At 40.2% G+C, this 23,774-nt stretch overlaps 1 protein-coding gene across 1 annotated transcript; it reads right to left on the bottom strand.

The window, feature by feature from the left end:
- Window positions 1-601: 601 nt before the first annotated feature.
- On the bottom strand, window positions 602-10,741 carry TRIML2 (tripartite motif family like 2). Its single transcript, XM_045552642.1, is given in 7 exon segments — window positions 602-1,236; window positions 4,722-4,822; window positions 4,999-5,021; window positions 6,784-6,924; window positions 8,183-8,377; window positions 10,185-10,280; window positions 10,553-10,741. Coding segments are annotated over 7 exon segments (1,380 nt in total).
- Between the last annotated feature and the right edge of the window lie 13,033 nt (window positions 10,742-23,774).

Genomic DNA, 23,774 nt, shown 5'->3' with positions numbered 1-23,774 from the left:
AGAGAGCAAAGATAAGGCATCATTACAATACTACTTATGTGTTTCAGAGTGTTGAACTGTTCAGGCTTATTTTAAGAAATCTAATTTTTCTTGTCAGAAAGAGAAGTAGAAAAAGAATACTTGGAAAATAATTTTAAAATACTCATACTTTCCATAATTCCTCCTCCTTACACCAGATAAAATAACCAGGGAAATTAAGTTATTATTGTCTATTTGGAATTCAGAAGTCTGGATACTTACTGTCAGTGACAGGATGTCTCCATCCTCAGGGCACTAGGATGGTACATTCAAATCTAAACTCCTGCTTTCATTCCTGATTATACCTGTTTCTGAAAATGTTTTCAGAAATATGTCCAGAGTCCCTAACCTACTTCTAAGGACCCCAGGCCATATTTCTTCTCCAATTCATCAATCTTATGATGCATATGCATTTGTTCTAATTAGTATAGGGTCTTTTGGTTATTATCATTCATGATGCAGCTTAAATGCACCCTTTCACTAAACGGGTGTTGAAAAGTCACATGAACACAAAGGCTCTGGAGTATTAAACTGGGCTCCAACTTATAGAACTCTTTTATTGGATTACTTTATATAAATTATTTCACAAAGTCTTGCTTTTAACTCTCTGAGCTCCTGTGGTCTCAGGTTTCCCACCACACAGGAAGATTAAGGCTAACAGTAACATTACAAAAAAGAACATGATGGGGAGAGATGGGGGAGAGTCTGAATTTGTGTCTCAATTTGGGATACAAAGAGAAAATATAGGCCTAAGAGCTCCTTGGAAGAAGAGGTGAGAGAAATTATAAATGAGGGTTCTCTCTGTCACATTGTAGAATGATATGTGCCCACATTCATAGTCTAGGAAAACCCCAACTTTGTGCATTTGCTTTCTCAGGGAAACCCTTTTCAAAGGGGGGAAAGCCCAGAAGGTATAATCAGTCCCCATCATGGACCCCATGAGTAAGACTTTATCTCCAGAGGCTGTGGGCACGGTGCCCTTTCTGTTTACAGAATCTTGGTATACGCCCAATTGCCACTTCGTTGCCTTCTCCACATCCACCTCCCAGTAGTGCTTCCCGGAGGTGAAGCTTTCCAGACCCAACACAGTGGCCCCAAAGTTGAATCTCCCTGGGTTGCCAGGCACGTCCTGCTGGGCACTTCCAAGTCTCACTCTTCTCAGGTCCTCAGATAAGACCAGGCAGGGATGAGCTGTTCTGGGATCCAAAGTTATGAGTCCTACAAGAACAGAAAAATTTAGTTAGCCTAGGGGTTCATCAATGCCAGTATCTGAGACATAATTTCATTAAAAAAAAGCTTTTTTTTTTTTTTTTTACCCCCGACATAGGGTCTTGCTCTGTTGCCCAGGCTGGAGTGCAGTGGCATGATCATAACTCACTACAGCCTTGAACTCCTGGGCTCAAGCGATTCTCCTGCCTCAGCTTCCCAAGTAACTGAAACTACAGGCACCCACTACCATGCCCGATAATTTTTTAATTTTTTTTGTAGTGATGAGGTCTCACTATGTTGCCTGTACAGGTCTCAAATCCCTGGCCTCAAGAGATCCTCTCACCTCAGCCCCCCAAATCGCTGGGATTACAGGTGTGAGCCACAGCACCTGCTTCAGAGACATGATTTCTAACATGCCGGGCTCCTTGACTGGTGGGCACAAGTTTCAGGCACAGACATGGGCGAGGCAACTTAAGAACATCCAGGAAAAGGAACTTCTGAGCTTTACTTCAACATGGACATTATAGAGGAAAAAAGTCAATAAGATGTTGGAAAGGGACAAAACCTAAAACCTAAGGAGGAAGGACAAAACGACTAATGGGCTAAGGAGAGGTTTAGAAGTAGCTTCACCCCAATGGCTACAAAACTGTCCTGGTAACCAGTCCCACCCAGACATCATCTAGTCTCCTAAAGATCTTTTCTAAGCCTGGAGCAGCGGGAGGGATTGGAATCTGCTACCAGAGCAGGTGATTCATGGCTCTTCCCTGTGACTCACTCTATGCATCTTAAACGTCCCCAGAGTGTGAAGTAGATGCCTAGCAATTGCTGACAGTAGGCCCTTGATATTTAGTAAATCAAGAGAATATATGAACAGAGACTAGAAAACCCAGGAGAATCCTCAAGAATATCAAGCTGGGAGCAAGAACACTCAATGTGCTTTCTTATATTTGAATGAATATGCCTTCCTCCTATCTTTGACTAATGCCTTCTCTTATCTCTTTCTGCTCAACCTCTAACTATTGTGATTTTTCAGGCTTGGTCCTGGGACTTTTTTCTTTCTACTACTTGTATTCTTTCCCTCTAGGTAACTACACCTACCTGAAGTTTTAAATACCTTCTATATGTTCGTGACTCACCCCATAAATACACTGCCAAATGCCAGATGGACAAAACACAGGAATCCCAAATATAAAATATCCAAAATAGACTTCCAAGCCTATCCCTCCACAGGCTCCACTTCTAAGCTAACAGCTCTCCTGTTGCCTTAGTTATCCAAGCCATAAACCTGGAGTAGTCCTTTGTCTCCTACTTTCCCTAACATCTGATCCAGCAGCAGATCCTGTAAATTCTATCGCTTGACTTCAGTAAGTTAAATTAACTTCAACCTTGGGACTTGCAGCCCAATTCACATCATTATTAGGGTGGTCTCAAAAGCCACATGTCTTGATTTTTAAATTTCAAGTTGCCCCAGACTTTTAGTATCTCCAGAAGACTGGCAGAAACAAATGCAAATTCTCTCTGGAAAAATGCACACCTCCATTCCTGCACTCAGAGGATTTCTAAAAATATTACCTGAGGGAAAAAGGAAGCTTAAAATAATTAAGCATATACCCACAAAATAAGAAAACCACTATTGAGTGAGACTAGCAGAAATAAATCTGTAAGGAACTTTAGATATTGGAATTACCAGGCACAGATGCTAAAGTAACTTTGCTTATTATCTTTGAAAAAAAATAAAATCTTAAAAATATCTATAGGATATAGGAAACTAAAATCAAGACTTAACAGATTTGACAAAGAACCAAATAGATTACCCAGAAATCAAAATCAAAATGATTAAGTGTGCAAGTGGGTGATTATAAGGAAAGAAAGCTACAGATCAATCCCTCATGAACACAAATGTGAAAATTCTTAACAAAATGTTAGCACATTGAATACAGCAGTATGCAAGTGGATAAAACATTATCAAGCATTTATCCTGGGAATACATGGCTGGTTCAACATATTAAAAAAAATCAATATAATTCACCACATTAACAGATTAAGAAGAAAAACATGAATATTTCAAGAGAAAAAGCACTTGATAAATTCAACATTCATTCATGATAAAAATTCCTAGCAAACTAGGAATAGAGGGGTCTTCTTCAACTTGATGAAAGGCAAGTATGGAAAACCTATCATCAAACTTTAAAGTGAAAGACTTAGTGCTTTCTTTCCTTCTAAGATCAAGAATAAGGAAAGTGTCTGCTTTCACCATTCCCATTTATAGAAAAGGCTTACAAATTAGAAAAGCACAAAGAAACTGTCTATACTCATAGATTACATGACTGTCTTTGTAGAAAATCCCAAAGAAATGTAAAACTGAAAACTATAAAACTTTTAGAAGGAAATCTTTGTTGGGGCAGGCAAAGATTTTTTTTAAAAAAAAAGAACAGAAAAAGCACAAATCATAACAATAAAAAATGGATAAATTGAACTTCATCAAAATTCAAAAGACAGTGTTAGGGAAATGAGAATATAAACCAGACTGGGAGAAAATATTTGCAAAACACGTATCTGACAAATATCTGCTAAATGGAATATATAAAGAAATTCCAGAACTCAGTAAGAAAACATACAACCCAACTTAAAAAAAATGGGGAAAAGGTTTGTACATGTCCTTCACCAAAGTAGAGATACAGACAGCAAATGAACATACGAAAATATGCTCAATATCATTAGTCATTCTGGAAGTGCATATTAAAATGAGATACTACTAACACGTCTATTAGGTTGGATCTAATAAAACATAGTGACAATCCTAAATGCTGGCAATACTAAATCTCTCACACATTACTGGTGGGAATGTAAAATGGCACAAGAAGTTTGGAAAACCAGTTTGGCCATCCCACTCGTCAACCAAGAGCTACGAAGCCATGCCCACACAAATATCTATCTGTACACTGGTTCTTACAGCACAAAGCTGGAAACAATCCCTATCCATAGAATTGCAAAATGATAAATAAATTATGGTATATTTATACAATGGAATATCACCAACAATAAAAAGGAACACATTACTGACACACCTAACAACTTGGATGTACTGTTGCATTGTGCTAAGGGGAGGAAGCTAGCCTCGAAAGACCACATGCTATATGATGCCAGTGATACGACATTCTAGAAAAGGCAAAACTATAGAGACAGAAGAAATAAATCTTTTTTTATATATACTGAATTTTTGCCCCTAGAAGTTTTAAATTTTTTAGTGGAATCTGCCTGCAATTACAATTTACCAGGAAACTAGTGAAAAAAAAAATGTGTATGGGAAAAGCTTTCAATGTAAGAGCATAGTTATTTTCTTGATAGTTGTCTAATGTATGTAGCATATAAGGTCTCTAGTCTTTTGAAATTTTTAAACGATTGGAATTTACTTTTATTTAGGGTGGGATGGTCACTTGATTTTCAAATAAAAAACTGAAGTGCCCTGTAATCATGACTATGTATCAACTTACTGTGGAACACTCTTAGTATTTGGGTCATTCCTGGTATTTGGCATAAACTCAGGTCTGTGATGTGAGCAGGCTCTAGAGGCTGAAGCAGTAGTGACTCACCCCTGTAAAGAAAGGACAATGTCAGTCATCTGCACAGATTGCAGGCCCCTTCATCTGGTGTACAGATCTCATTACGAATCTACCAGTCAACATGACCTCCCAGCCCAACCCCAGCATCTGATGTGCTTAACCCATCAGCCTTGCATTCTGATTCAATTGTTTCCAAATGAAAACTTACCTTTCCAAACAATAGCTTGCATTCTGAGGGGAAAAAAGAGACAAGGTTACTACTGGGTATTTGAGCCAAGCCTTTTGTGAGCTGTGCCCATGAAAATAGCATTTCTTGCAATAATGAAATCAATTTCCATGTAATTTCTTCAGCCTCGTGGTGCTAATTTTCAATCAAATTTTTTCTTTTTTTTTTTTTTTGAGACAGAGTCTCACTCTGTTGCCCGGGCTAGAGTGAGTGCCGTGGCATCAGCCTAGCTCACAGCAACCTCAAACTCCTGGGCTTAAGCGATCCTCCTGCCTCAGCCTCCCGAGTAGCTGGGACTACAGGCATGCGCCACCATGCCCGGCTAATTTTTTCTATATATATATGTTTTTAGCTGTCCGTATAATTTCTTTTCTATTTTTAGCAGAGACGGGGTCTTGCTCTTGCTCAGGCTGGTCTCGAACTCCTGAGCTCAAATAATCCGCCCGCCTCAGCCTCCCAGAGTGCTAGGATTACAGGCGTGAGCCACCGCGCCCAGCCCAGACATCAAATTTTAACATGGAGTAGGAAAAATCAGAAAAACATCTGAAATCATTTTATTACGTTCCCACTTTATTCCCTCAGCTCAGCCATCCTATTAGAACATTCATTCTTCGAATGACACCCATCTATTTGCTTTCTACGCTGGAGGTGGCTTGCTAGGCTGAGAGGGTCGTGAGAGCCGGGTCAGGAACCGAGCTTACCAGGGCCACACCTGCCTGCACTGTCTGGAGCTGGACTTGGCGCTGGAACTGAACTGTTTCCTAAGGGTTTGCTTACAGGGGCTTTCCAATGCACTCACTTTGCAAATGTGGACCTGGCAGAGGGATAGGGACAGAATCTTACACAGATAGTAACTTACTTTCTGAAAAGGCAAATATATTAGTATGTTACTGCATAAAATTTAAAGTAGACAACATTTAGTCTATTCAGGCTGCTATGACAACATATTACACCATAGATAGACTGGGTAGCTTATTCACAACAGAATTTAACTTCTCACAGTTCTGGAGGCTGGGAATTTCAAGATCAAGGTGCTGGCAGATTAGGTGTCTGGTGCAGGCTTGCTCCCGGATGGGGAGGCTTCGTCTCACTTTAATTTCACATGGCCCAAGGGGTGAGGGGTCTTTCTTGGCCTCTTTTATTAATATAAGGGCACTGATCCCATTCATGAGGGCTCTGCCCCCAGCACCCAATCACCTTCCCAAAGCCTCACCTCCTAATACCATCACCTTGAGGGTGAGGATTTCAACATATATATTTTAGAAGGGCACAAACATTCAGAATATACAGATACTATACAAATAACTCTCACCCTTGTTTCCAGAGGTTACCAAGGAGTACAACACGTGTGATTTGCGGTAACCTTTTGCCAAAGTCAACAAGCAAAAATGTATACATGTGTATATAATACTTACTCTCTAAAATCCAAACAAAAAGCAATTAGTTCTGTGTCTTTCTTTTTTCACTTAATGAGCTACCTTGAAAATACTATTTTAGTGCCCGTAGAGTTGTTTCCTACTCTTTGGCTGCAGAATATCCCACTGTATGGGTGTGTTATAACTTAACTAACCAATCAATTACTTAACACATTGAGGCACATCTCACTTCAAACTTATAGCTGATAAACTGCAACTGGAAACTAGCTGCACGACCTTTCTGTACGGCTGCAGACCACTAGAGATTGTGTTCTGGAAGGGACTCTAATGAGCACTGTCCACGTCTCCTTTCTCAGATACCGTAATGAAGGGTTTTTTCCCAGAGTCTTACCTTGAGCACTGCTAAGGCTGGTTCCCCACACTTCTTCTCAAGCTCTGCAGTGACCCTTTGGAGGCTGCAGATCTGCTCAGAAACTCTGACCTCGCTCTCCTTCAGTTTGTTCATGTTCTCTCTCCCCAGATGGCTCAGTCTCTGCAGAAACATCTCTTTATTACTATTCGACAACCAGTAACTTCTCTTATTCCCTAATTCAACCGTATCTTTAGAAACCCGCTTTCCTGCCTGCCACCCCAGAAACAGACATAATTAGGTAAGGCTGTGATATCTTTCTGTGTCAAGCAGGACACTTCTCAATAGAAACTTGATTTTTGACACCTAATATGTATGTTCCAGTGGATGTGGGCTTAAGTGCATGCGGTCCACTTACCCAGATTAGCAACATGCACCTAAAGCACATCACTTTTTGTTACTGTGGTGGCTTGCTCAGAAAGTTTTCTACCGTTTCATCAAATTAAAATCAATTAAAATTTATTATATTTTCATTAAAATTAAATTATATCAATTAATAAGAAGGAATAAATAAATTATGCCACTGGTATCAGTTTCCTTTTTATTCTTCCAAATATACACTCCACCTAGTCACATAAGGACATGATTATATTATTTAGGAAAAAAAAATCAATGATGGTGCATTATACTCTATTGCTAATGACAGCTTGCTTTTTTCTTGGAGAGTGTTCCTTACTCATATACACAGAGCCATGATATCCCTTTAATATGCTGACAAGTATTGTATATTATGTATTATAGTATAATTTATTTTGTGAGTTTTATATTGACAGCTATAGGATGTTTCTAATCTCTTGTTATCTAAAAGTGTTATAATAGTAATAATACCTACTACTTATTGATTGCTTAATAGGTACAAGACATTAAGGAGCTTTATCTAGATTAGCTCACTCAAATCTCATAACAATGTTATGAATTAGGGGCCATTGTTATATCCATTTTATAGCTAAAGAAACTAAGGCAGAGGTTAAGCAACAGGTCCAAGACCACCTAGGAGCCAGTAAGTAGAACACAGATAGGAACTCCATCCATCTGGCTTCACAGGTTAATGCGAACCCATGGCCCTATATTGACACTCGGTTTTATAATGTTGCCTTGTCCATGTGTCTTTTTATATGTGTATAAATATATCTACAGTATAATGTAGTAATATATATATACAAATATATTTATAGCTATATTTTGCCTTACCCATGTATCTTTTTATATGCATGTAAGGATAAATCCATAGCAATAGAATTGCGAGGAGGGTATATACATTCATTTAATACATCTGTGGTAGTCACGGATGTCTTACTCTGGAATTGACATAATGTTCAGTTCTTCTTTTTCTCATTTCTCAAATATTAACATTATAAGGATGTTGTTTTCAACATCTCACCTGTAGGATTTCCTGGGAGGATGTCTCTAGCTCTGTAGCAAACCTGAGCAACTGATTCAGACTGGCTTGTCTCAAGTTCAAGTCAGACGTGCATCCTGGTAGTCTCTGGAGGTTCAGCTCATTCACTTCACTCAACAACAGGTGCCTTGTTCTACATTCAGACTCAATCATCTCTTTATAATTATGTTCCTCTTCCTTCCTCATAGGTATAGATGTGATAGACTTCAGGTTAAATGTGACAGATAGATGATCTATATTTATGTCTTATATCTACCTTATATTGACCACAACGTATTCTTTCCATCTCTAACCACTTCTCACTACCTCTCTGCTCCCCACGCCCCCAGCTTACCACCTCCTCGCCCTAATTATCCCAGCAGCCCCTTTCCAGATCTCCCTACCTCAGCTTCTGCCCTCCCTTTCATTCAGCAGCTAGAGTGTTTCTGCGAAAGTGGAAGTGAAGTCATGCGGCTCTTTCATTCATGACCTTCCAGTAGTGTCCCTGTGTCCCTGAAGGTTAGCTGCCCTAAATGACGGGCCCCTTTTCTTCCAATTGCACCAGCCACAGCTCCCACTTCCTCTATACACCCCAGCCAGGCACGCACCAGCCTCGAGGCTTTGCACTTGCCATTCCTTGTACCTAGAATATTCTCCCCCACGACGACTGCACGGCTCAATCCCCTGCCTCCTTGAGTCTCCTCAAGTGCCACTTTCTGAATGACAAGGTCCTGATCACTTTATTTAAAATTGCTTCCCACCTCTTTCCTGCTTTTTAAAAAAATTTTATAGCACTTACCATGTAACGTACTATACATTGAACTTATTTTCTTTATGTCCACTAGAATGTAAATTCCACAAAAGCAGAACTGTTTGTTTGTGTTTTTTTTTTTTGTCCCAATAATGGACCCCTAGCACCTTGCATTGTCCCTGGAAAATAGTGGGACCTCAATATCTGTTAAACATGTGGTGCTTGGGGCTGAAGAAAATGGGGATCAGTTGAAAAATTTGTATCTAGACAGGCATTTCTTCTTTTCATCCCCAACTGGACATTTATTTGCTTTAAAAAGTGAGAGAGGACTGGGCACAGTGGCTCATGCCTGTAATCCCAGCACTTTGGAGGTCAAGTTCAAGACCAGCCTGGGCAACATGGTGAGACCCCATCTCTACAAAAAATAGAAAAATTAGCCATGCATGGTGGTATGCACCTGTAGTCCCGGCTAGTTGGGAGGCTGAGGCAGAAGGATCGCTTGAGCCCAGAAGCTTGAGGCTGCAGTGAGCTGACACCACTGCACTCCAGCCTGGGCAACAGAACAAGATCCTCCTGTGAAAGAAAGGAAGGAAGGAAGGAGGGAGGGAGCGAAGGAACGAAGGAACAAAGGAAGGAAGGAAGGAAGGAATGAAGGAAGGAAGGGAAAGAAAAGAAAGAAAGAAAAAGTGAAAGAGAACACCTAAAATCTGCACTACGTGGCACAGAATAAGCATAAAGACATAGTTTGAAATTAGAAGTGAAACGTGGCTAACAGACGGTGAGCCCTCAATCTGAATAGCAATTCTGAAGTTAACCTTTAAAGGGTTGCACAATTTATACAGCCACCAAAAATATAAGAGGTGCTCATTCTCTTATATCACTGTTATGAACTGTGTTATTAATTTTTTTGATCATTGCCAATAAGGGTTGCAAATGCCATCTATCAATTTAATATAGTTAATTTGTATTTCTCTTACCATAAGCAAAGTTCAGAAACTTTTTTATATGTTTAAAAGATATTTGCACTTTTTCTGAAAAACTCATTTCTTCGATCATTTTTCTATTACATTTCTAGTCTTTTTCTTATTGACTTTAAGAGATTTTTTATGTGTTAAAATATTAGCACTCTTCCCTCTTATGGATTTCAGATTTTTTTTCTGCTTTGTAATTTGTCTTTTGACTTTGTTTACAATGTATTATTTGCTATCTAACATTATTGGTAATTTGCTCCTAAGAATCAAGCTAAGCACTGACCTGAATCATTATCATTCTTTCTTGCTCATCCGCCAATATGCTTTTAGCTACTTCAAGTTTCCCCTTCAGTGTGCCCAATATTTCTTGGAGTAACTTCTGTAGAGAAATAGAGCACAGCATTCCAGGTGAATTAGTTGTTTTAGAACAATTGGAGTCCTAACCTTAAAGAACTAACAGGCCAATAGCTCTACGTTTTGTTAGCCTTGAAGTCGAAGGTTCCACTAAATACGGAACTTGTCTGGTATTCTTTAATAAACATCAACTAAGGGAATGGTTTTGGACGATCAGAGTATCTGTCCGATCAATCAGGCAGTCAATCATCCATCAGAGGAGCTGGCCAGATGCTGTGGGATCTGTGTTAAGCTTACCCTGTAATTCTCAGCAGCTTCTTGTATCCCATACACCACGTGATGCTTGTGCTCCTGGGACTGGACGCAGGCGCTGCACAGTGTGATTTGGTCATCATCACAGAACAGCTGGGTTGGTTCCAGGTGTGTCTTACAATGCGCATCTTCTGTGATGTTGTGCTGCAACTGGTGGCTGGACCTTTTGGACATCCTTGCAGGTGCTTCTAGTCGAAGACCAGACTGTTTGTTTTTGATGTGGAATACTTTCTGCACTCTGAACAGGAAAAGACTGGCAGGCTTCCTTCGTTTTCTAGAACAGGCACACTTGGCAACGTCAGGGTCCACAAACACCCAAGGAAACAATCCACACTGATAGAGCAGGTCAGGGCACCCTAGACTCCTCAAATCCAACAGCCCTTTGGCAGCCACATGCTTGGGGAAGGAGACAAACTTACGCCAGCATTCTGAGATCAGAGGGGCTCTACCAAATCTTCTGACAATCTCGAGCAACAGGCTGAAAATTAATGACAAGTAGCAGCAAAATACAGCACTTCCTTGTAGGTCATTTAGAAAAAAAAAGTGCTCAATAAAAGCACAGTTCTAATAAGCACTTGAGGAACTCCAGGACCAGGAGGAGGAAACAGAGTACAAAGTCCACTGATAGAATTATAGATAAAAAAAAAAAAATCACAATTATCTGAAAAAGCTGTTATTAGTATACTCCCCCCTTTTCCAAATACACATCTGTATGACGTCAGATTTTCTTCATATACTTCAACCAAAACAACTTATTGCAACAGATGGAATGCTGAAGCAGATACAAGAATATGGCTGTTCTGAATAAGCCATGGGTTAAAGAGATTTGCCAAACAATGAAACCAAGCCACTCTTCTCAATAATTAATTTTGTTTCAGAAAACAAAAATTCATAAAAAATCGTTTTGTTATTATTTTAAGTGAATTAATAAATAATTTTAAATACAATTTTAATTTCTGTGGAGTAAAAATAGATATTAACACACATAAACAAAAGCTTATTGGGGGCCAGGTGTGGCAGCTTACACCTGTAATCCTAGCACCCTGGGAAGCCGAGGTGGGAGGATCACTGGAGGTCAGGAGTTCAAGACCAGCCTGAGCAAGAGTGAGACTGTCTTTACTAAAAATAGAAAAATTAGCCTGGTGCAGTGGCGGGTGCCTGTGGTCCCGGCTAATCGGGAGGCTGAGGCAGTAGGATCGCTTGAACCCAGGAGTTGAGGTTGCTCTGAGCTAGGCTGATGCCACGGCACTCTAGCCCAGGCAACAGAGTGCGAGTCTGTCTAAAAAAAAAAAAAAGGCTTATTGGACTCTTCATCAATAACTTAAATGCAAAGGAATCCTAAAATCAAAAAGGTGAAAATTTTGGCATTAAAAGGCATATTCCCTACAATGGAATTGTAGATAAATGCATCTATAATTTTGGTGTGTTATGTTGGTTTCCCAACCGCAAGGGTCGTACAATTTTGCACTCCAGGCAACATATGAGAAAGGTATTAACCTTTTGGATTATTGCCCACCAGCTGGGGTGAGAAATAGTATCTTCATATATTTTCAACTTTCACCTATTTTGCTATGTGTAAAGCTTTTATTTTCATATGCTTAAGAACCACTTTTATTTCTCTTGCTGTGAACCCTATGGTCAAGCCTCTTATTTTCTTCTATCAGGTTTTTGGCCTTTGTTTTCTGGTCAATTTTAAAAGATATTTATAGATTTAAAAGAGTAGCTTCATAAGTTCTTGATTCTTTGCTAAAAGGAAAAAAAACGAGTAGCTCCTTGTATATTATAAAAATTGCAAATATTTTCTATTTGTTTGTTTGAATATGCTCTAATTTTTTCTTCTGCTTGGCTTTCAACTCCCTGGTAGCTTCCCTGCTCTTGCCTCCCTAAACATGTTCAGAGGGACTCCCCTGAGGCACCAAAATAAAGCAATTCAATTCAAATTTTCCTTGAGTTCCCAGCAAGGTAACGTTGCACACCGTGCCCTTTCTCCTGGAAAATTTACTTCTCTTGTCTACCAAGATCCTGCAGCGGATGTCCCTCCTACGTGACTGGTCTGGTTCCCAATGGCTGTTTCTGCCTCTGTCTCCTCTTGAACCTCTAAATCTAGGGTGCACCAGGGTTCAATCCTACAGTCTCTCCCTGGGGAATCTCATTCATTTCCAAAGATTTAAGTTTCACTTTCCAATTTAAATCTCCCTGCTGGACACAGAAGTCTCAGCTCTTTTGCAACTGAATGTCTAAATAAGCACCTCAAATTAACATCTAAAACTACCCTGGATCTACACTACTCAATTTGAAATACCTTCCCATTACTCACATCCTTATTTTATTTTCTTTGTAGCTGATTTAATCTAAGAACAAAGTTAGTTGTGTGTCACTTTCCATCCACAAAAGTACCTTAGACGCATAAAAAAGTAATTCTAAAGATATTCCGCTGGGCATAGTGGCTCATGTTAGTAACCCTAGCACACTGGGTGGCCGAGGCAGAGGAAGGATCGCTTGAGGTTAGGAGTTTTTGCTTTTTTTTGTTTGGTTTTTTTATTTGTTTGTTTGTTTTTAAGACAGCTGTCGCCCTGGGTAGTGTTTAGTGGCATCATCATAACTCACTACAACCTCAAACTCCTGGGCTCAAGCGATCCTCCTGCCTCAGCCTCCCGAGTAGCTGAGACTACAGGTGCGCACCACAACGACCGGCTCATTTTGCTATTTTTAGAGAGACGGGGTCTCGCTCTTGCTCAGGCTGGTCTCGAACTCCTGAGCTTCAAGCAATCCTCCCGCCTCGGCCTCCCAGAATGCTGGGATTACAGGTGCTAGCACCGCGCCTGGCCCTGAGGTCAGGAGTATGAGACCAGCCTGAGCAAGAGTCAGACTCCGTCTCTACCAAAAATAGGAAAACTAGCCGGGCGTTGGGGCGCGCGCCTCCAGGCCCAGCTACTAGGAAAGCTGAGGTAGGAGCGTGGCTGGAAACCAGGAGTTGGAGGTTGCAGTAACCTGGGTGACAGAGTGAGACCCCGACTCAAAAAAAAAAAAAACAACAAAAAAAACCCCCAAAACAGTATTTTATGTCAAACCAACAAAAATTTAAGGTGAAATCAGAGAAGGATAGGACAGAGATTAAATATTCTTACAAAAACCAAGAGAAAGGACTTTTGAAGTACAATGCTCCCCAGGATGTGCTAAATTCATATCTACCCTTTTTTTTTTTCCTAATTTTTTTCTTTGCCCTGCCTCTGGCTTCCCCTCTTATTCTTTCATCCTGACATGTATACACACGTATGTGTGTGTGTGTATATATAAAATATATATATACAAGCTTTCATAAATACTAAGATCAAGTTTAGGAATTTAAAGAAAGCCACAATTAAGAAAGAAAACCATGATATATAGAGGAAAGCTCACTTACTTTCTTTGTAGTAATCCTGGGTATTTTCCTCTAGGGAAAGTAGCTGCAACTATGGAAAGTGAAGACCTTTCAGCAGTTCTATTGCTCCCTCAGCCCCTCCCTCCACCACCAGGGAGGCATCTGTGAAGTTTCAAATCATATTTGTACAATTAATCTACTGACAGTGATTATCAGACTCTCATTGAGCTTTGGAATCACCTGAGTTTATTAAGATGCAGATTTCTTGGTCCCACCCCCAGGGGCTCTGATCAACTAGATTAGGGTGGGATCCGTGAATTTACAACTCTAAAGAGGCTCTCAGAAACTGCAGAACAGCCCTGACTCTGGATCTGGAGTTTCAATCTCTGGGTGAGTGAATAACTTGTTCTTTATTCTCTCCCCAGTGCCTTGTATGGTGGGTGCCCAAAGGATCCAGCCCTTTAAGTATTTTTTTAGATGATTCTCAACCATACACTGACAATTTCACAGGAAGAAAGCCTTCAAATTATTACTCTAAAATATCATTGTGTTTTCTCCTTTAGCCATACCATTTTATCTTAAGCTGTTAAACATGGTACTAGAGAACAGTAATGTTTTACTTCATGGTTAGTGTCCAGAATGTTTGCTGAAGGAAGTGATCATTCTATTATTGGTAGATAGGAAAATCAGGAATAAAGATAAATGCCTGACTGAGGAATTTGTCCCTGCCTGGAGGTCAAGGGACAATCTGAAATAGTTCTTATTTGACCACAGTGAAGAGGAAATCTGCACAGCTTCCTAAGTTTTGTAGTTCTGTCCCCTGAAAGATTTTTACTGAGTCGATCAATCAATCATGCTGCTAATTAAACCAGTGACTTTTTTTCCTCCCACTGCTGACAGGATAATGAGAATTCTTCTGCCTGGTTATCTGATCTTTCAAAACTTTGTCCTTCTCTATGGAATCTCAAGCACACCTTTTCTCGTACCTCAATATTCCACACCTACTCCCATTTCCAACTCCTAATTCCCCAGTCTTCTAGGAATGGCCACTTTCATTCCTGTGTGTCCCCTGATCCTCAGCCAGGCCAGCCTCCTTTTTTACTCTGCTTTTTTTCTGTGCAGTCTTCCTTTCTCTTCCAAGTCTCCGTACAGCCAACATCTGTGAAGATGTCCCTTATTCTATCACTTATTCTTACCATCCTCTGAGCTTCATAATTCATAACTCTTGAGTTTATTCATTCTGATAGACAACCTACATAATCTTTTCATCAAAGGACACAGTTCTCACGCTGTGAAGTCTCTTAAAGCCTATCTTAGTTTCAAGGTAAATAAGTTATTAATTCTAGACGATTCAAAATTTTAAGATAATTCTAAAAACAATGCAAAAAAGCATGCTAAACTCTTCCTATATTCCACAGTCCTGTGAGGGAGGTAGTATCAGAATACACCTACAGCTGGCAAAGCAGAGAGGATGTAATTGAGCACGAGCATTGGGTACAGAAAATTGCAGGTGTGGGATTTGAATCCCCGCCAGTCTGGTGCCAAATTTCATAATCCTTCCCTACTATACTACCTTGCCCAATTAAGTGTTAAGCAAATGTTTTGCCAATTTATTTAAAAAAAAAAAGATACCTCAAATTTGTATTACAATTTATCATGAGATACTTTCATAGGGCTAGAGTAATAACATAGAGAACACAGATCAGTTTAATGTGTTAGATATTTTTACACAGGAAACCTTTTGATTAAAAAAATTGCTGAAGAAGTGTAATTTTTTTTCACTGTCAAAGAACAAATAAAATTATAAATGAGTCACGGTTCTCATGACTTATCTCATGAACTTTTAACAGTCCTCTCAAGAAAATGGAAACAAATAGGAAATTATAGAAAAGTAGTAAAGATTATATTTTGAAGTCAGATTTTATGGTTATATTTCTTTATAAAAAGTTTTTATGAACACAAATATGTTAGCAAACATTTTAAGACTAAATAAACCTGTTTCTGCTGTCCAAGCCATGTAAAAATCCTGTTTTCTAAATTCAGTAGTTTATACAGAATGCATCTGCCTGTGTTTACATGCTTCTTCAGATTTTTTTTTCCAAAAACTTAATAATTCCCATGGAAATTTGCAAATAATTTTAGATGATCATCCCTCTTGGAGGTATGGGAGGATAAATTTGGCAGAAATATCAATGGGTTGTATATACTAATCACAGTTTATATGATGTGCATATGAATAAAAATGTTTCCTTCATATTATTAAATCTTATATTTGACTAGTGTTGATGCTAGCTTAAGCGCATCCTTTGATTATTACCAAGTCAGTATATCTAATACTTGAAATTACTGTTAGAATAATTGAATGCCTGATTTGTCAATGCTTTCCTAGAAGTAGTGGGTAGAACATAGGAATTAGTTACGTATTTCGATGACTACTATTTTGAAAGAAAGTAAATAGTACTGTTACTGCCAATTAATTTATTCTTTAGCCTGAAACTATTTCCATGGGTATTATGATTCTAATTATAAACTCCATGGAGGATAATAATTATCTATTATTCTACCAGCTTATTATAAAGGTCCCTGACTCCGAATTCAGATCTTGTTTTTGTTTTTATTCCCTTCGGTGGGTTAAAAGAAGTTTCCTTTTTAAAGGGCTGTGGGCTAGGCAGATAGTTAATGGTTCAGGATCCCTGTGTATATGGTGGGAATGAAAAAGAAGAGAGGATGCACAGCCCTAATAGCAAAACTGGCAAACAAAGAGTGGGGTGTCTGATAGCATCGTAACCCCCTCCTTGTTTGTACCAAGCTTTGTTTGAGGAACTCATATTAATACTAAAGAATTGGGATAATAGAAAATATAGTGGTGTCCACGCCAAACATTTCAGCAATTATAAATCCTCACTGGAGGAGATATTCTTTCTACTCAGGTATATTTTACAGACACCTCTTTCTTAGTCATGATTCTCTCCCATAGGCATGTCCCAAAAATGCATTCCAGAGGTAAGGTTCTGAGTCCCCACGATGGCGCGATCATCAACTCTGAAGATGGTCTATCATGTCCTGCTGACACCTCTATTAACCACACTCTTCAAATCTGGAGACACAGTGAGACATGGGCTCCGTTTTCTCATTCAAGGTTCTACCCACCGGTATATTAGTCAGGGTTCTCCAGAGATTGAATCAATGGGATATACAAGAGGGGGGATTTGGCTTACTCAGTTATGGAGGTTGCGAAGTCCCGAGATACGCACAGTCTGCAAGCTGGAGCCCCGGGATGCTGGTGGCGTGGCGCGGTCAAGTCCAAAGGCCTCCAGACCCGGGAAGCTGATGCACCCTGGAGTCCAAAGGCCGGGGAACCTGGAGTTCTGATGTCCGAGGACAGGAGAGGAAGTATATCCCTGCTCCAGAAAATAGATACTAATGTTAGCCTTTATCGTTTTCCTCCTTTCCCGGCCCTGGGCGGAATGATAGCTGCCCACATTGAGGGCGGAGCTTCCCCACCTCATCCACTCAGATTCATGAGCTAATCTCCTCTGAAACACCCCCATGGCCACACCCAATAAGGTTTCTGGGTAGTCCTTAATCCACTCATGTTGACAATGAAAATCAATCATCACAATTGGGAAGAAAAAAAATTTCCTAGCCCCACCCTGAAGGAAGGTATGGAAACATCCTTATGTTCTGCCACTAGGATCTATGATAAAGTTTTGTGCGACTTCGAAGTAGCGTCTTAAAAGGAGAGGGGGTGCCCTTCTCCCCTCGAGCCTGCCTTCACTGTGAACATAGTGGTAGGAACTGGGTCATCAAATATCCCACAAGATGGAAGCTACCCGTGTCAGAGAAAAAAGAAAAAAGTTCACTGTGCCTACCAGATATTAAATGAGTAAACTTGCACCCTATTTAAGCGACCATTACTTTGCTTTTTACTGGCACTCATAGCTGAAGCTAACTCTAACACCTTGACTGTCCCAAAGTTAAGGTGTGGAACAGCTTAATATGGGATTTATTTTTTTAAGGGAGAGGCAGTGCTGGGGATGGGAGGTGGCTGAGGAACAGGAGATGGAGCTCTGGGAGGAGCAGTGTTAGTCGTGGAGAGGAACTGAGACCAGCTCTGCCTTCTAGATTATTTGGCTTTAACGACAAATGACCACAATATATGTAACCTGCAAACCAAAAGCATTTTCTCAAAACTGATAGTTCCTGGAAAAGGGGACAATAAGAGGAAAGCAATATTTACATCTAAGTCCTGTGTGCCAGGAACACTTTCATTTGATCTTAGTCCTTCATGGGTCAGCCTTGGTGTTTTAGCTGCTCCAAGCTTGGTTGGAAAGCGATAGAACTGCCGTGACTCCAGGCCCACGTTCTCGCTAAGACAGCTCAACTGCACCACGGCAAAGCGAGCGTCCGCTGAAAATCCTCCCATCCATCCTAACCATCCTTGCTGCACACTTGAGCCTTCTCAAAACCACCTTGGGAAAGTTAATAATCTTGGAACGGTGCCTGTGAACAAAGCCAAAGTTACTCTGTTAAGGTAATGCCAAGGAAATCGTGTTTTTGTTTTTTGTTTTTTTCTTATTCGCTTCCCTCATTGGACACCTTCAATAAGTAAGCCCTCCCTTAGATACAGGGAGACTGAGAATGGACCCTGGTGGACAGAATTCTGAGAAGTCCCCAAGATTCTCGTCCCCTAGTACAAATACACCTTCTCCCAGGTTTTCAAACGAGCACTAATCTGGGTGCGGATGTGAGGGGTTTTACAGATCTGACCAGGGTCTCAAATCGGTTGACTTTAAGATAGGGAAGATTACCCTAGTTAGGCCTGACCTACTCAAATGAGCCCCTAAAAAGGACTGTGCTTCTCGTGGTAGGAAAGATTCAGCTGAGGTACTGGTGCCTTGGGAGATGGTGGGGGGCACATAGCATGGATCTGAGAGTGCCCCTGGGAGCTGAGAGCAACCCCCACCTGCCAGTCAGCCAGTCCTATAACTTCAAGGCACTGAATTCTGTCAATGGTCTAAACAAGCCTAGAAGATGACCCCAAACTTAAGACAACACATCCTGGCTAATCTTCTGAGACTGAGCAGAGAACCCAGCCATGGCAAGCTGGATTTCTGACCTATAGAACTGCGAGCTCATAAATGCATATTGTTTCCAGATGCTGTTTGTGGCCATTTGTTACAAAGCAATAGAAAACTGATACAGACACTTACTTCCCTGAACTGCTGCTTGGTGCCTGAGGGGAGAAAGAAATAGGGTTAGAGATGGATTCTCCAAGCAACTCCTGCATCTCATATTGAATTCAGAAAACAAATCAAGGATTCTATTTTAACACAAAATTATTTTATTAGACCAGAATGATAGCCTCAAGACAAACCTAGAATAGTTTTGACACAGAATTTAACCTAGAAAGAAAATATACTCAGTTGAGATGTTTTTCATGACAAAAGAACAAGAATTACCCCTTCCCCTATAAGGGAGCAACCCCTACCTGCATCAGAAAGTCATTAGAGGATAAGAAGTTTTTATTTTTCAAAGATTCACCTACTTATCTCTATACCTGTCCACATAAGACAGTGAACTAAATGTCTTCACATCTTCAGTTAAATGAGCATGAATTGCTACGGGTTTCAGTTTTTTTCTGACCAGATTCTGCGTCAGCATCCCCTGTAGAGTAGCCTCCTGCAGAGGTGGACAGATTCTTGCATCTGACTTTTTATTGTGCTCCCACTTCTCACCCATTCATGAGAGGCTTCCTGTTTGACCATTAGTAGTTAACCGTGTAAATCCATGTTGGTAGAAGTTAGTGGCACAGCCCTTTCTCAGTCTTATAAAGGCCAGTAACAGGTCCTTACAAATTCTTACCAGTGGCTTTCCACTTTAAGAAGTGAAATCCTTCTTCGAAGGGAATCTTACAGAGAACCACAACATACAGATAGAAGTCGAGCTTATCCAGCCCTCTGTTGATCCAACAGCTACCCGATGCCTGTCTCCGTCTCCGCGTGCACAGACTATTAGAGTGCAACCATGTGGGAAAAGAATATACATATGGTCCCTACCCCCTGGAGCAGTTTTTCTAGCCTGCAGGTGGCTGTGTCAATTTAGTGAATTACAATGAGCTTTACAGAAAAGAAGGTTCAATGTGCCTTTTCCACAGCAGGGCTAACAGTGCTCCAGGAGCTGCATGTACCCAGTCAGGCTAGAGCCTTTCTTATCATGGCTCGTGGTCAGCAGTCTGAGCACTACCAGCCTAAGAAAGTTACAGTCCAATGCAAGAGAAAAAAAATAAACTGCAACACTGACTAAGGCCATGAATGAGAGGTACAAAGGACTATGAGCCTTATATCTGAGAGGAGGAATTTAATTATTCAAGGAGATCCGGAAATGCTTTCCTAGGCAGCTCAAGCTCAGGAGACAGGAAGTGTGTGAGTGTGCGTGTGTGTGTGTGTGTGTGTGTGTGTGTGTGTGTGTATGTGTATGTGCAGGGACAGGGGGACAGGGAAACCAAAGATGCCCTTCACCCTGAGATCCTTCATCAGTCCCTAAGACTCATTTTTGCAGGGAATCATCGCTGGGCAAACAGATAAATGAAACCAGTGTTAAGATGATTGTTGGTTTGAAGGAAAAGCAATTACCAAGTACAGGACAAATACATCCTCTGTTTGCTCCTATCATCTAGCTGTGTCTTCTGTCTTGTTCCTTCAAAACCTCTGAAGTTTTGAAAAGGTTAGTGTTTTACATGATGGTTTCCATGGCTCCATCGTGAGCCTTCCTATGTATCGTGTGAATTTATATAGAAGGTAGGGATGCCACCAAGGCAGTATTTTTACACTATCTGGAAGTTTTGTATTTATAAAGCCAAAATCAAAAGCAGGCTTCCCTAAACTTTTGAGTGAGCTTAGTCTTATTATATAATTATAGCAAATTTTACCACTCAAAAGGCCTTATGTTTGGTCTCATTTGTAAAGGCATACCATTTCATATAGTTAGGCCATAGTTATCAATTTAACATAGTCAGTGTCTTTAAATACTTCAATTGTCTGACTTAGAAAAACCTCTCTCCACATGAAATTCTTATAAGTGATAAATCAGGCTTATAAAAATAGTGAACCTGAAATTCTTAAGCATTGCAATGCTTTGTATATGTTTAGATCTCTACTTAGAATTTAGAATGACATTTAGACTGACAAATCTAAATCAATGACTCAATTATATGTTTTAAATTGGAGTTATATGGCTATTTCCACAAGCCAAGTTCTCCTAAATATTACCAACAACACTGAATAGATTTTTACATATTCAAAATTATGGGCCAGGCGTGCACCTGTAATCCTAGGACTTTGGGAGGCTGAGGCAGGAGGATCACTTGAACCCAGGAGTTTGAGGTTGCTGTGAGCTATGATCATGCCATGGTACTCTAGTCCAGGCAACAGAGCAAGACCCTGTCTCAAAAAAAAAAAAAAAAAAAAAGCATGAAGAGTTTGTTTATATTTGAGTTGAAAAATGCTAGTCCACTAGGAAATGGTTAAATGAGGTTGCCCTGGGCTACAGATCTCAGCTGGGTATGAACTCGAAGGTCCAGACACCATGCTTCTTCTTCGCACCCACTGAGGAAACTGATATCAAACCATGTGATTTTGATGAATCCTTTCCTATGTGATTTTTTCTTTTTGTAGTTCTTTTGCAGCCTGCTTGAAGTGGCATAATGACCAGATATGTCAACAAGGATGTTGACTGGGACCTTGTCAGAGGCCCTGGTAAGACTCACTGACTCCTATTCACACATTGGTGGTCCCATAACTCTTCTAGCTTCTATTCCCAAAGCTTGAAACATCCCTCCCTCCTAACAACATATGCACACATCACTTGATAGATTTTGCATGTCCTTGGCTCTTAGTATACTCAAATGTCTTTCATTTAAATTGAGAGTTTGATCTTGATGGAATGCTGCCTTTTTTCCATATATAGACATTTCTGCTACATGCAATGTATTTTCCTTAAAAACAAACAAAAAGACACCTCACTCTGCCAAAATCCTGTACTAAAAATAATAGTGCTTCTATAAGTGTTAGGGTAGAACACTCAATCCCTATACAACTCAAAACAGATGCTTATAAAAATGTTAACAACCTTTAAAAAAAAAGCCACATGTGAAATCAAAGACATATAAACTTCTAACAACAACACCAACAAAAATATAGGGTAACCACTGATTCAACTTTTTCAAGAAATGAAAGTTATTTGATAGGAGGTTGGGGAAAGAGTTGAGGATGTCAAGTTAGGGTGGCAAGGGCAAAACACAGAGGCAGCAAAAGCAGCATCTCTGGAACAGAATCTGGTCAACCTGAGCTAAGAAGAATACAGGGTGAATGCTCTTCATGGCAGCAGGGAGATTACACACGGACGGCTTGTGCACTTGGCTGTGTCACTGCGGTTGCCTTCAAATGCTCTTTCTTGGAACCAAACTTCAATGTGCTAGGGAAAGGTCATGTTTGAACCAGTGTGCCTTTCTTGTCATACTGAAACAATTCCCTTATTTTGCATTATAGAAACATGATGTTTTTAGCCCTACGGTTGATTTCTAATCCTAGTAGGACAATTCCCAAGGATGTTTAAGCTCTAATTGAACTTTGAGTTTCACCTGCCTTCTATGATCTTCATAACTGAGACTTCTCATTCTGCATATTCTTCTTGGGGCAGTTATCTGTTCTCTAGTCTTCAGTTACGTTCTATATCTCAAAACTTTAGTCTAGACCCTCCTGCTGACCTTCAGACTCCTGTATGTGTACATATTAATTACTGGGACTTTCTAGTCAAATATTGTGCAGGCACCTCAAAGTCAGCATGCCCAAAATGAGATGTATACACACATGTATACACCCTTTTTCCTCCCTATGTCGAAGGCAACACATCCATGCAGTTGTTCAAGAATACTGGTGTTATCTTTGAATGAGAATCTTCCCCTTATTTCTCCAGTTAATCACCAAGTCTTAGCTATCTAAGACTTTACACTTTCTTAGTTAGAGAGCCCACTTCTCTGTATCCCACTGCCGTGGTCCCAGTTGAGCTTTCAGCTGAGAACTGCAACCAAATAGCAAGTTCTATGACAGTTTTAACTATTCTGATCCCAACCTGCAGCCAGTCATAAAAAAAGAAAAATCTGATCATGCCAGTCTCTTGTTTAACACTTCAGTGGACGTGCATTTACTTTGGAATCAAGTAAAATTCTTTTTGATTTACAAGGCCCTGCCTATTTTCTCCCCAATACTGATCAGGAGCTTGAGTTACTCCTACTTCAGTCCTTTCTACATAACAGTGGTGCCTCTGGACCACCTTCTTCCCTCAGACTCTAGTAGAGTGGAATAACTGACCCTGGGACAGAGTCCTTAGGTATTTTTTAGGAGCTGTGTCTAGGTTTTGTTTCTTTATATATCCACTACAGCCATTTCACTATAGGTTTAAGATCACGACTGTTCAATTACTTTTCGGACTTCTTCTCAGGGCTAGTTTCCTTGAAGCTAGAACTTATTGTATTTTCCAGCCTTTAGGACAGTTCAAGTCCTCACATTTGAGCAGACTAGTGTTCATGCCATGGTGAGAAGGAGCTACAACCTCTGACCCTGGACTCACTGAAAACGCATCCTGAATCATGCAGCCATTGTCATTTGGAGGAACCCCTAGCACACTTACTTGTTCGTTTTTCCCTTCTAAAGGAGCTGTTCTCTTGTGAGACTCTACTGCCTTGTGTAGAGAATTCAGGATTCCTTGGACCTCATTCTAAAGAGGATCACTATTCACCCCTCTCGGTGGTTGCTATGCTAGATCTATAAAGTAGAAGGTGTAGCA

The sequence above is a fragment of the Lemur catta genome, chromosome 5 (genome assembly GCF_020740605.2).
Source record: "Lemur catta isolate mLemCat1 chromosome 5, mLemCat1.pri, whole genome shotgun sequence".
In the NCBI taxonomy this organism is placed as follows: domain Eukaryota; kingdom Metazoa; phylum Chordata; class Mammalia; order Primates; family Lemuridae; genus Lemur; species Lemur catta.
The sequence above is the reverse complement of the archived record's forward strand: the minus strand, read 5'-3'. Positions and strand labels throughout refer to the sequence as shown.